Source organism: Paramormyrops kingsleyae, chromosome 2 (assembly GCF_048594095.1).
Source record: "Paramormyrops kingsleyae isolate MSU_618 chromosome 2, PKINGS_0.4, whole genome shotgun sequence".
Lineage (NCBI taxonomy): Eukaryota > Metazoa > Chordata > Actinopteri > Osteoglossiformes > Mormyridae > Paramormyrops > Paramormyrops kingsleyae.
In genome coordinates this window covers 29,070,867-29,085,436 of record NC_132798.1, presented here as the reverse complement: position 1 = coordinate 29,085,436, position 14,570 = coordinate 29,070,867, and the positions used below count along the sequence as shown (strand labels likewise).

General features: G+C 44.3%; 1 protein-coding gene across 7 annotated transcripts in view; it reads left to right on the top strand.

The window, feature by feature from the left end:
* The window catches only part of arb2a (ARB2 cotranscriptional regulator A), a 133,182-nt gene that overhangs the window by 79,303 nt on the left and 39,309 nt on the right, over positions 1-14,570 (top strand). For all 7 annotated transcript variants that reach the window (XM_023818277.2, XM_023818280.2, XM_023818275.2 and 4 more), the window contains 2 exons: positions 8,255-8,371; positions 14,417-14,501. In XM_023818277.2, the coding sequence (XP_023674045.1) occupies positions 8,255-8,371; positions 14,417-14,501 (202 nt within the window). The remainder of the gene's footprint in view (positions 1-8,254; positions 8,372-14,416; positions 14,502-14,570) is intronic.

Sequence of the window (14,570 nt, the reverse complement as noted above, 5' to 3'; positions counted from 1 at the left end):
GTTTTCTTACTCTCATTGGCATCAGCTTATTAATATGATACATAATAGCTATGATAGCCATCATCGTATTCAGTTTAGTCACAATGACAGTAATCATTCCAATCATAGTAACATCAGTACTATATCAAATAAATAAAGAGGTTGTTACTTTCCTGTTCCATTATGTAACAAGAATATAGTCAAATTCTAAAGTAAAATTTTATATTAGCAAAATGTGGCAGTCTTATGATTTATTTAATAAATGAATGTAAAGAATAATTTTCCTACTCTAGTATTTCATTAATTTAGATAATGTCTGCTGGATCCATTTAATTTCCTCTTTACACTAGATACAGACAGAAACATGTGAATCTTGCCTCCTTTAATTTAAAAGTTTGATTAGCTCTCTGACTTAAATTCATTGTAACATTTAATTTCTAGGTTATGTTCAAAGATCAGACATGAAGGGTGCTTATTAAAACTGTATGAAATCAGGAAATAATCAGCACTTCTTACTGGTTAAATATGTTAAAGTTTCTTTCTCTGTAGTTAAGAATATTTTGCATGTGCCTTCTTCATTTATCATATTAATTGATCTGTCTCTCTAGCTTGATAACACCTCACCTGTTAGTGAAAGAGACAAGGGAAAAAAGTGCTCTCTGATCCATAATGTCGCAGTAGCATGTGTTACATTTGGCATGCAATAATTTGGAATTATTTTTTTTTTTATTCTTTTGTGGTTACAGTAGTGTTTGGCAGTGGGGAGTTACTTTCAGTTGGTTGTATATTTTCAGCACCTGCAGCTTTCCGGGAAGACAGAGCAGCCTATTGCCCCGAAAGCAAAGGCACGTTGCTCGTGTAGAAAGCCAGACAGTGACCGCAGCTGGGAAAAGGCCTTTCTGTCATAATCATTAGCATTGTCTCATTCTCTGCTGAAGTACAAGTTGTGTCCCCTATGGCAAGCCATCCTGAAAGCTGGAATAAAATATCACGTTTCGAGAGGTGGGAAATGCAGTGGCCCGGGTCAGGAGAGAGACCCGTTAGCACGTCGCTGTGTTGCTGTGTGTTTGTCTGCAGAAATGCCCTTAGCGCTGCCTGCCCACTCTGTGCTTGGAGTGAACCGCGGAAACTCTCTTTTTTTAACACTCCCTCTCGCACTCTGTGTCTCATGCCCTCACCCAGAAATCGATGGCTTCACTCGGTGCAGTTACTTGTAAGAAATGCTTTTTAAATGTATTTATTTATTTGGATTGGTCATTGAAATAAAAGGCTAATGCTTCTTTTGGTCTTTTAAATATGAACGTATAATTATTATTTGCCTTACTGTGAGCGTTGTGTTTTTGGGGCTGCTGTAGTAGTTTGACAGTATGCTTGAATCTTTATGTTTATCACGTTATCTGCAGAGCGAAGTGAATCACGCAACTGCACGCCTCAGTCTCGGTGTCGGCTATCAGCTTTCCGATGAAAAAGAGCGCAAAGTGCCAGCCCGACGACGCGGTGCTCGGGACGTAACCCGAGGCAGCGGTCAGAGCCGCGGCCACCGTAGCCGCACTCCAGGCTGATGGAATTAACTGCGGGTCGTTATCGTAATTGTTGTGTGCTGTGACCTTGTACCCCAAGGAGGGCAGCGAGGACCAGGCAGGCCCAGTTGACAGGCATCTGCCTTTGTCACTTCATCTGAGTTATGGCAGCACGGACTTTTACAAAGGCAACATGAGTGGCGTCGTCCACTTTTCCAGCTGGGAGTCAGTGATCCAAAACTCTGTTAAAACAGGGTCATCTGCTGTATGTACTCAAAGGGTGTCAGTTTAGGCCGCTCTGAAATACTCACGGCTATTATTATACCTTATAAATCATTAAGAAGCTTTAATTATACTAAAATTTCACGGAAGAAATATGTGAGATGACACATGGGAAGGAGAATTTAATGGGCCAACAAGTCCCAGAACTAAAAGGGAAAATATTGAGGTTAAGTTTCTATTTTACAGCTTTGCCAAAGGGACAGGAAACTGATGGCGTTGAGTCAGTGCTTACCTGAACATATATAAGAAGACATTTAATGATATCACTCAGCTTGGAAGTTGCTGAATTTTCATTCTGATATTCTTAAAAAATGGATTTTAATTAATGCACCATTAATTGGTAGCAGAGATCTTTTTCTTCCCTAATTGCATGTGTGTAATGTTATCAGTGTGTTTACTTCAAGTCTTATCAAATGGAAATGTTTAATTTAAATGTCTAGAACATTATCAGATTTACTTAAATTTTTCTGTTGCATGGGTTTAACGATAACAGTCACTATAAACACATTTTTCAAGTGGCCGTATTTTTTACAATTAAAATATTTTTACTCAGTAAAAGAAGAGAAAGTATGCAGGTATTGCGGATCAAATTATTTGCAGCCCAAGACAAGCAGAGAGATAGTCCAGTGAGAGAAACCCCTGCTCTCGATAGCCGATGGATCCCAGTCACTGTGGCCCTCTCACTGGTTACCTTACCGTATTAGGCTTAGGTTATTGTGTCAGAACAGTGGTTATGTCAAGAAAGCATTTTTTATTTGTTTCCATCTACATAACAGTTTAAAAATATCAATGAAAATTCAACACTGTGTGTGTGTGTGTGTGTGTGTGAGAGAGAGAGAGAGAGATAAGAACCTGTTATTTTGTCGTTGCAGGGACCACTTTTCAGGTCCCCACAAAGATCTATGAATGCGATCAAAAAACTTAAAATGCCAACAGTCTTGGATTTTGTTGGTTACTTATGGTTAAGGTTATGGCTGGGTAGGGGTTAGGGTGTGTGTGTGTGTGAGAGTGAGAGAGAGAGAGTGAGAGAGAGTGCATATACGATGGACGGATGTTCTGTCCAGCTTGCATCCCAGCCTTGTTCCCTGTGCTGCCTGGGATGGGCTCCAGCTTACACCTTTCAGAAACTTAACCAAAATTATCGATTTGAAGTTATAGCATAAATGGATGAATGGAAATAATGATACAGATTTAGGAAGGAATAAGCTAATTCAAGCTTATTTTTGGATAACAGTTAAAGACATAATGAGCTATTATTTAGTGACATTGAAGTTGTGAGGGTTGGCAGGCATGGGGGACAGTATCTCTGTGGATCAGTAAGGAAGTAGGAGCAAGTAGGCCGGAAGGAGGGTCCCTCAGCTGCTCTTCCTCCACGCAGCCAGCAGCGCCCCAGCCACATGCCTGCCGCTCACTCTGAACTTCACACGCAATTCACTGGCCAGTCCCAGTAACTCCAGTGTTGGGTTAGCTGTGTCCCGAAAGAGAAATTAGAAATGTTGTTCGACTTATGGCTGATGTCCCCGCGATGCCCCCACCCTTGTTATTCATCTTTTTTTTCCATGGCTACAAATGGGGGAGATATGTAGCACTTTGCCACGTTTCCTGGCTTGCTGTTCCTTGTATTCTGTGCCTTTGTTTCCAGTCCTGTCTTTACACCCCTCTTTTCTGCTGTGTCAGTAAATATTTACTCTGCTTCCCTTTCCTAGTAGCCTCCGCTGACGTCGTTGTAGAAAGTTACCCTCCCGTCCGATTTCCGGCGTGTCAGTCAGTGCGGCGCTGGTGCCTCACGCACCCCCTCCCCCCCCCCCGCCCGCTGGGCCCCGGCCCCGGCGTCACCGCGGGCACGTGGCACCCTGCTCTGGGACAGGAAAGGAAGGGGAAGTTATTGCTGCACTCTCCCGCTCGCCCATGCTAATAAATCACAGCCAGCCAGCTGGCTAACTGGAGGACCTGCAGAATTACTTTCATAAATGCATGCCACCTTAACCATTTTGAGGCCCATGTGCGTACGTGCGGTGTGCACACACCCAAACACACTGACACAATCACGCACACACACTTGGGATCCCCCTGGCCTCTTGTCAGCCAGCGGATTGGGTTTCCTTCCTGAAGTTAAGACAAAGGATAGCAGGGACTCGCAGTGCGTGCTTCAAAGATGGGAAAGTGCTAATGTTGTGTTATCCTGCGGCGGGTGCCGGAACACAGGGCAGCTGCTAGTGTTTGCTCAGCAGGGGCGTGCAGAGGCCAGGTCCCTGGACTGTGTGTGAGGAACAGGCTGTGACAGGTTGCAGGTTGCCCCCGCTCTGTCTGGGGTCAGTGTCGCTCAAAGCAAAACAGCACCAGGGCGTTGCGCTGCCTAGCCCCAAACGGCACCGTACATGACAATACCACGGGGTCTTGCCTGGGCGCACGGCAACAGCGGCAGAGATGAAAACATCACACCGGGCCGTTTATCCCCATGCATGTCACCCTGCTGTGCAATTAGCAAAATGATACATAGTAAACATGAGCATCGGTTACATGTGGAATGTAGATTATGCACACAGACTCACAAGGCACACACCAATGGGGCCACAAAGCCCTTCCCGGGCTCTCTGTGTCTACTTGCCCTCTTAATCTCTGCTTGTTATCGGATGGCTAATCAATCACAGTTCTAAACCGCTAAGAGCAAGTCGGCTGGGTCACATTGGTAACTCTTGCTCTATAATTTTAGGCTGTTATGGGTGATTACTGAATACTCCTTATTCCAGTATTTACACTGACAGTATATATGTACATATTGATGGACAAAGGCCAGGTATTATGTTAATGTTTACTCTTTGTGACTATCCATGTCTTCAGTTATGTCCAGAAGGATTTCATTTTGGAATATTTGCATGTGACTTTGAATAAGTATTATTATCATGACAGTTTTTGTTATTGACATTAGTTATTTATGCTGCGTACATTGTTCCCTGCATAGATGGCAGCAGCGGTGATCTTGGAAATCTGATGTGTTCTCTCAGTAAGGAAGCGACAAGGCAGATGTGCCCTTGTCACGCCTTTAAGCCAAAATGAGCCTCGTCAGGCTTTGTGACGTGAAGCTGCTTAAACTGCTGCTGCTATGCTTTCCAGCATACGCTCTGCACAAAGCAAGGCTGGGGTCAGAGCCGGGCCGGGGAGCTGAGCCGGGCCGGGGCGCTGAGCCGGGCCGGGCCGCTGAGCCAGGGAGCTGAGCCGAGCCGGGGCACTGAGCCGGGGAGCTGAGCCGGGCCGGGGCGCTGAGCTGAGCTGCATTACTGTTGTCTGATGCTGAATTTTGTTAAATCAGTTAAGGGGTCAGGCGGTCAGAATAGTCTGTTGGGTGTTTAATCTCTCCTTAATGTCGAGGTTTTCTAGCAGTCTTTGCTTCCATGGAATACTGTTAAAGTAAAAAAATATTGGCATTCATCAAATCTGGATGCACAACTTTGATGATGACTAGAAAGACTTAACTATGTGTTTTTCTGTTTCTATCTATCTATCTATCTATCTATCTATCTATCTATCTAATCTTCCTGTTTGTTTGCTTGCTTGTTTTTGAGGGTATTGCAGTGCCTCATGACCACAGTCAGATTAAGTGGACAATGTTTACAGTTAAGGGGTGGCATGGTGGTGCAGTGGTTAGCACTGTTGCCTCACACCTCTGGGACCTGGGTTCGAGTCTCCGCTTGGGTCACATGTTTGTGGAGTTTGCATGTTCTCCCCATGTCTTCGTGGGGTTTCCTCCAGGTACTCCGGTTTCCCCCCACAGTCCGAAGACATGCTGAGGCTAATTGGCGTTGCTAAATTGCCCTTAGGTGTGCATGTGTGAGTGAATAGTGTGAGTGTGCCCTGCAATGGGCTGGCCCCCCATCCAGGGTTGTTCCCTGTTCCGGGATAGGCCCCGTGACCCAGTAGGATAAGCGGGTTGGACAATGGATGAATGGATGGATGGATGTTTACAGTTACAGCAGGTGATGAGATCCACATTGGGGCAGAGGAGAGAATCTCTCCCTCCCTCCGCTCAGGCTTATGTGCACATTCCTGAGGACGTTGCTCCTCTCCTCCCACACAACACTGGGAGCAGTTGGGAGGGGCTGGGTTGTAGTTACACTCACTTTGTCAGCGGCCCAGCGGTGTGGGTGGTGGGTGATGGGGGGGGACAGCTCTATGATCAGCCTGCCAGCGTCTGCCTTCCCCACAGCTGCTTCAGCTGCTCCCCCCTACTCATGCTCCTCCATCATCATCATCATCATCAGAGCCCCCCCCCCCCTTCCCGCCTCATGCCAGCCTTGGTTCCTTCATGCCGTGCAGATGCTTAAGCACAGACAGGAAAGGGCAGCAGTAAGGCAGCAAATGTCTCAACATCTGTCTCAGTTTGTTTGTGCAACAAGTGGTTCCACATGTTCCAGCAAGAGAACCTAATAAAAACAGCTGTTTTGATTTCTCTCCAGGTTTTGAGCATCGACAGAGGATTACTTAAAACATGGTGCTGCTAATCCTGACCCTTTTTAACTAAAAAAAAATGCCCACCAGGAGTGCAGTTAGGTCATTGTCATTCTTTCCTCTGTGTTGTAGTCCTAGTTCTTACATTTCGGTATAAAGACGTTTTTAAGACTTTTAGAAATGACATATTTTCACAGGGCAGTTAGGTCATTGTCATTCTTTCCTCTGTGTTGTAGTCCTAGTTCTTACATTTCGGTATGAAGATGTTTTTAAGACTTTTAGAAATGACATATTTTCACAGGGCACATCTCAGAGCAGCAGCTATCGTTTATGTATTTTGTGAAGTCAGATCTCTTCTACATGCACAAAATCCTGCAGGCTGGAGGCTGTATGGGCATTTTCTTCTCTGGCTTGTTGTGATGGTGAAGCCACAGCTTTGGTGCTGGGCCCTCAGAAGGGCATTTCACAGCACTTCAGACCACAAGGCTTCAGAATAAATTTGACTGTGATGAAGCTAAATGACTGGAGTCAGACAAAAAGATATTCTGAGGCTTGGATGTGGGTTTTTTGTTCTACATAGGGTCAGTGAATTGGGTCGTTTTTTTAATTTTATTTAAATGTGGCTTCTGCTTAGTTATATATTCATTTAAAAGCAGTTGACTCTTAAAGGAACAGTAACATTATCAAACTGTACTGTGTGTAGATGTATGCTTATGGAGAGAAAAACATAAAATTGAAACATGAGTGATAAAGACAGAAAGTATAATGTAAGTGATATTGCTTTTTATGCTAGTCAGTTGTTATGTACAGTACTACTGGCGACAACTTTGAATGATGCTGTGATGCTGTCTTTAGCGACTGCTTGAGGAGGGAGTGACCTTTCGGCATATGCTAAAACATGGCTGACTGACACTTAGCCAAGTCTGAGAATGTTGACACAGTGGGCCCTTCAGGCCCTGCTGAATAGGGGGAGAGTAAGCTGAGTGGGAGGGAATAATCCTCCCCGGGAATACGCTCCAAAGGAATGCTTATCGGACGGATGATATATTAGTCCTTAGCACCTTAATAGATTCCATTTATCTCTATACACTCCCACTTTAATTTAACTGGGGTTTCATGATGTATTCAAATGCACGTAGACATTTTGATGTACAGCAGAGCCAGGCTGTATGCCAATAAAATGTATCAACTAAGTGATAGTTAACCTGTTGTTGCCAGTCTATTACTTTTATTTTTCTTTTATAGAGTGTATGCAAAGTCATGTCCCTTATTGTTCTTTGAGCCAAAGTGTTTGATAGTAACTCATGAGAATTGTGTTTACTGTTGGCCGTTGACATTCAATAGCCTAGGTATGGGCCCCTTAAAGTACTATAATTGAATTATCCCGAGGAACATTTTAGGAGCGTCTTATAAGAATTATGATTGGTTGTTACTGTACCTATACATCACTGGGAATCTATATGCTTGCGGTTGTGTCCTTGCAATGTATGGATACTTATTGACATAGGGAACGCAGACAACAGGCGAGAATGGACTGGGGTGGCTTTAGCTCTATAGCTGACTGCCATCTAGAGTGTTTTCTAATCTGTTCCTTGGGGACCTGCAGACAGTCTGGCTGGGTGCTGGGTGGGGGCAAAAATGTGGGCTGTCTGTGGGTCCCCGAGGACTGGGTTGGGAAACACTGATCTGGATGGATAGTAGGAGGAATGTTGTGTAAGAACACATGGGTTTTCCTTACTTTCTGTGTCACTTTCTCTTTTGTGCCTTCAGCCCACACCACCATTTTGGCCAGCCTGTGATTTCTTATGAAAGTGAAATTTCAGTGGTTACCATTGACCCCCACAGCATCCCTCAAAAGCTTTGTCTCCTATAGCATTCGCGATGGAGCATGCCATTAACCCATCTCCATCTCCCCTTTAATGCAGAAGATGAGCCATAATACTATGCATGAAACAGCCCGGGTCCCCCCCAGTAAGGTGGGGCAGGGAGAGGGACACATGCGGATTAACCCCTTCTTTCCCTCGTAGATGATCAAGCGTGAGGCGCAGGTGAAGAGCCGCGTGCAAGCCGTTGCCATGACGGACTCCGTTCACAACGTCTGGCACCAGGAAGCCGGAAAGTCCACCTTAGAGTGGATGCAGGAGGTAAGCAGGCCCTCCACGCGGGGGCCGGGTGCGGCTCAGCAGGTTAAGCCTCTGTGCCTGTTCTCGGAAGGTCGCCAGTTCAAATCCTGTTTTCGGCAGAATAGTCACATCTCCACTGCGCTCTTCAGCAAGGCCCCCGAACACCCCCCCCCCCCCCCAAATGCTCCAGGGGCAGCAGATAAATGGCCTGACCCTGCGCTCAGACCCCAAGCTTCCCTCTCAGCTGTATATTTGTGTGTATGTATGTCTCAAAGGATGTTCCACGTTAATAACTAGACAGGTGTAAGACTGATGGGTGAGATACAACCTTAGAGTTACAGAGAAAACTCATTCTTTAAGGTAAAACTCTGCACTAACGTGCTGTTATGGGACAGACCGCTGTTATCAGACATTGTGTACTACAACACCATGCTTGACATTTTTTTTCCTCCCTCTTTCTTTGAGTATCAGTAAACACCTAAAGCAGCTGTCTGCTCTTGGCTGCTGGCCTTTTTATATGGCTGCTTTATTTAGCATGTGCCCTTTATGTAGTGACCTAAGGTCTGCCTCCTCCAGCCTTAGAGAACACCTGTGATCACTCAATATGCACATAAATTGGAGGGAGCAGATCCCTGGTGATGGCTACATGGGAGCCAAAGATGCAAATGTCACGCATAGAATAACCATCTTCACAACAGGCCATCCAGTTGTTTTTTTTTTTTTTTTTTTAATAATATGTCTGGCACCAAGCCTCAGTGGACAATGGTGTGAACATTGAGATTCAAGGTTGTGATAGCTGCCTTCTTCTCCGCTTTCTGATCCTTTGCAGCAGTGTGGCATAATTAGAATGTTAAGTGATTTCTATTTGTGATGATTATCCAGAACAATAAATCTGTTACAGCCTTCAGCTCCAAGAAGCATAAAACAAGAACTTTCCCTTCACTAACCCTTAGTTTTCCTGTTCTATGCTGCAGCACTGCCTGATACTAGCAAATCTGAAGCAATTGCCAGTGGCCATTTGCTGACATTTGTATAAAATTTAATGTAAAATATATAAAAGTAAAATGTGGGCTAGTAAGCTTTCAAACATCCGAGCCTGCTAATATATTTTAAACTTCTGACGAGTAAGAAAATGTCTTTTACATTCAAGTAGAACTATTAAAGACACATTTATGTTTTTAGTATACATTTACACCTAGTGGGAAAAACACCAAACAGTATCTTAACGTCAAGGACCACATTTTGCATTGTAGAAGAAGAAAAGCCTCCAGTTATCTGATTAATGAAGAAGGTGGATATATGCTTTGCCCTCTGCTCTCTGCACCTCCCTTAAAGGTTTTAATGCAGTTTAGATCAGGTAATTGGGGAGGCCACGAAAGACATTTGAATTTGTCCTGCTGTCCTTGAAACCACTTTAATTTATTTAGTAGTGTGTGTTGGTGCATTATTTTGGAATATGGAAGCATCATGAGAGAACAGTATTTACACTGCAGGATGCACCTGGTTCTGTAAAATGCTCCCATATTTCTTACCACTTCTGCAGCTATGTAGAGCGATCGTTGGACAGAGCAGTTCTTCAAAATGCCTCTCCATTCCCGGTAGATACAGTGTGTTGAAGGCCTTTCTTCAGCGATGCAGGAAAAGAGGGTAAGGGGTGTCTCATCAGACCATTCCATGTCCATTCCTCAGGATCCTGGTTTTGTACTGCTTACACCAGGTTATGGGTCTTTGTGCATTGGGCTTGGTTAGGAGCCGTCTCTCAGTGGAAGCCCTGTCATAAATTGCAGCTTTGTGAAGCTCACAATGTACAGTTTTAGCTGAGACCGGGTTGCAGAGGTGCTGTTTCGGCTTTCACTCCTGCTCTTTGGCAGCTCTGCTGTTTATTGTCCATCTGTGCCTGTTACTTTTGATTTCCAGCCACTTCCCAGTTTGTCCATGTTCGGTTTATACTTTATACTTTTATGGTTTATGAAATTGTTCGTCTTTGACACACTCGATAATTCTCCAGTGTTTCTGATCCATTCACCTGAATCTTACACACTAACTATTTGGCCACTTTGGAACTCCATTATTTGCCTCACGAATTAAAGCATTTATTGTCTGGCTTGTTTGAAACCTGGCACATCCTACTATGTGGCAGTAAGCTTAATACGATTCACCTCTGCCGCTGCATTTGAGATTGTGGTTTTGTGTCCAAAGTCCATCTCCAGCTGATGTTTCGGCTCCCCCCGCCTCCCCCCCAGTATATCTTAGTGCATTATTCACTGCTGTTCTGCACTAACGCTCCTTTTGCATCAAATCCTGGCGATCGCCCAGCAGGTTTCACAAGGTAAAGCAACACCTCTCGCCGAGTGCATGCCGGGTTTCCAATTCCCCCTCCATCCTGAACCCTGCCTTGTCAGACTTTAGTAATTCTCCTCTTAAGGGCCGAGGTTATTGGATTTCGGGGCGAGCTGAGAACCGGTTTGATTTAGAGATCAGCGCGTGGTGTGACAGGTGATACGGAGATAATGGGTCAGACGTCGGCCGGATGACGTGGTCCGTTGCTGCGTGCAGGTCTGCTCTGCGCTTCGGGAGGTGAAAATAACAGCAGCGAGATGCAACCACTGGTTAAAGTAAACTGAATGTATTGATTAAAAAAAAAGGTTAAACAAAGTGCATGCTTCATCCTGGATGGAGGAAAAGCATGTACTGTACTACAAAAATCAACCCTGCTGAAAATATAACATGGGCTCATAGAAGATCCAAAAAGGATGGCAAGGAGCTCCAAAGCTCTTCAAGACATGGGAGGAATTAATATTTAGAGAAGTGTTCCATTAAAAGCACTGGCCATCCTAAGAATTTTTCCAGTTTATTTAGATTAGACCTTTTAGCTGGATATGCCCAAAGGTTTTTCTTTCAATATGTAAATGTAGTCCCCCTCTTGATTAGATAATAGCCATTTGATATCACCTATTATCACCTGGTGCAGTAGTATAGCGCAGTGTTTCTGAACCTGGTCCCTTGGGAGGAATCAGAAATGAGGCTGGTCCCCGAGCACCGGGTTGGGAAAGGCTGCTCTAGAGGATGGCTGCATGGATGGATATGGCTATATCTGCATGCTGTATTTTAGCATTTTTATTTTATCTTTCTTAATTTATGATGGATCAGATAACTGTCATACAGGATGGGAGCCGTTATCTTGGCTGGACAACACCCGCACGCCTTATGTTACCTTACGTTTTTGTACACCAAGATTATGTTGGCTTTTAATATCACCCTAGGTCTCAACATCATCCAGTTTCCCCAACAGGTTCCCAGGTGTCAATCACCATCCGCTGTATCTTGCTTTGAGAGTCTTGGGTTCCCTGTTTACTGTTTAGTTGTGTGTGACTTTATTCCAGGGAAGCAAAGAAAGTAGTGGGTTTAGGGTGAACTCTTCCTCACCCTCTGCATGTCTTCATTTGCTTTGATTTCGTCTTTTGCTTCTTTCCCTGGTGCAGGTCTACTCTCACCTATCCCCGGCTTTATTTCTGCCTCTCTGCATGCACAGTCATCAGCCTCAGGAATTTTCACACCAACTGAGGCAAAGGAATTTGCTATATGAAAAGCAAGCTTTGGGAAAAGTGAGATGAATTATTGAAGGGAACAGGGTGCTGCTTTTTGTGTCCTCCATCCCTGCAGTGAAGGATTTCCAGTTTGTTTATGACTTTGAGTAATTGTGTAATTTGGAGAATTCTCATACCTAATCTTATTTGGCAAACAAGTGGATTTGGGTGCCTGAAGGGATATTTTTCTGTTCCATAATCTTATGCAAATGTAGGCTGTTTGCATATACAAACCTGACATGCAGAACACATACGTAAGCACACAGCACTCAGATATTGTTTTGCAGCAAACTTTTACTTTAGCATCTTTCAGTATTAGTGTGAATTAATCAAGCGAAAATGCTCTCTTTTGTAGTTTTAATATCGGAGAGTTTACAGACTGTGTATATGGTTTATTATTTTGAATACTATCTAATTCTGCAGGGCACCATGTTTGTTTTCTGGAAGAGGTTCGATGGTGTGTCTGATCGACACTTTCCTGAGACAGGCAGAAGATGTTATTTGTGAATTTCACTTTTTCAGTCCTATATTGGAGCCCTGCCTATGTTACTGCAGCTCTCACTGGCGCTAAACTGTACAGTTACTCTGAAAAATCAATTCAAAATCCGTCAAACTTTTATTGGTTGATACTTGAACCTTTGAAATTCTGTCCCTTGCCTCTGCAGAGCTAACATTATATTCCAGACAGAATGAATTAAGGAATAAAAAGAAACCACTTCATTTACTAGTCTAGTGGTCTTTCTAAACTGAGGTCTAGTTCCATGATGTGTGACTAGGGAACAAGAAATCTAAAATGATATAAAACATGCTTGTTTGCTCAGCTCCATTGGGGTTAAGTAACCCCAGTGTAGTGATTACAGGCATTTTATCAAAAATGCCAAACACAAATTTTGATTGACATGTCAGTGAAAGTGCATAAGGATATGATTTTGGTTATTAAATATGCTGTCAGATATTATTTAAAAAAAATCCCTAGTCACAGAAGCCTGCTCTATATAGATAGAAAATCTATGTAGAAATTAACTTTATATTACTTAAAAGTTATGTTTTTTTTATGTTCTGTCACTAGATCAAGCTTTTCTGACCATTTTGTTCTCTAATGAGTTGTCTCATGCGATATCCAAAATAGCATAGCTTCAGTTTGGTCATCCAGGTGCCCGAGAACGTCCAGGTTTATATACAAACCCTTCGGTTGCTTGATCGATGGATTGGTGAAGAGGTTGCTTGGTGTGCAGCAGTTGATTCGCTGGTCTCCAGGTCCATTTCAGGTTTGGCATTCCAGTCCTCAGTCTTCGCATGTCTGGCCTATTTCAACCCCAAATCTGGTCATTAAACTTTCCAGTTTCTTTTTTGTCTGCATTGCCTGTTGTGGTATAAGCTTCCTATATATTTGTAGCTGTGGTAGTGAAAGGGTGAATCATTTTATATTTTTGTCCATAAGGTTTTCTTGATAAGGTACGGAAGTGGTTTACCGGTCACAATTGGAAATAGTGTCCCTACCATGATCATCTGGCACCAAAACGGTCTGGCACTGCTGCTGAATCCGGTTTGCCGTGGATGGACTCTGATAGGAGCTAAAGGCTCCAGCCAGTACAGCTCTTAGCATTCCTGATACACACAAGCCACCGTGCTCCAACAGTGCATTATACGCCATGAGGAGTGGTAACTATTTTATTACAATATACCAATCAGTGCAAATATTGTTGATTTCTTCCACATTTAAAAAATGAGAATTATGGTATTAGTGTGGGGATAAATATTATTTTATTTCAGAATGTCGTTAGGACAGTCTGTTTAGTGCGGGATTTCCCCCAATGCGCCCACACACACACACACACACCATTGAGTGGCCCAGTAACACCATTCTGTGTGGGATGTAGTGACCCCTTGCTGGCAGAAGGCTTTAGGGCTAAGGGGGCCGGACAGGCTGCCGCTGGTTTGATGTGACCTGACCTGGGGCTGTGTGGTGTATCCATTAAAGAACTAGGTGCAGTTTGCCCTGCCAGCCATGTTTGGCTGGGACAGGCTTGTCTAGGGCAGTCGGGTGCTGGTGACAAGGGCAAGGCAGACAGGGAGGGGCTGCAGTGTCTCTGTACAGTACAGTCAGAAATGTTCATATTCTCACAAATGCTTATAATACCCCTTAAAAGCACTCTACGCCTTTTCGTAATTTAATAGGCTGGCCCATTCCTCTGCTTTGTGTTAAGTACATCGGATGTGAACATCTCCATGAAAGGCCAAAGGTTATGTGTGTTCAGTGGTGACAAAGAGGTGGGGTTTAGTGTGTTTCTAAGAGATAATCATGGAATAACATTCTGGTCTTCAGCAACGCTGCCAGCTTAGGATGGGAGAGCAGGGGGGGCGGGGTCATAACCCTGAACATGGAGGGGGGGGGTCGCTGCCACTGACCATGTACAGATCAAGGCCACCTGGGAAATGAGTCACGCAACTTTTAATTGCCTGTTTTTGTCTCCTGCAGCACTGCTGTAACTGGGTGTCGAGCACTGAGCCCCTGGATACGCCATTGGAGACCATGTTACCCGACTGCCCCCGCATCTCTGCAGGTACCATGCGACTCTCGCCCCCGGCTTGCTTGGGTCATGTGCCCGAGGTTGCCAGGTCTTCCCCCCTCG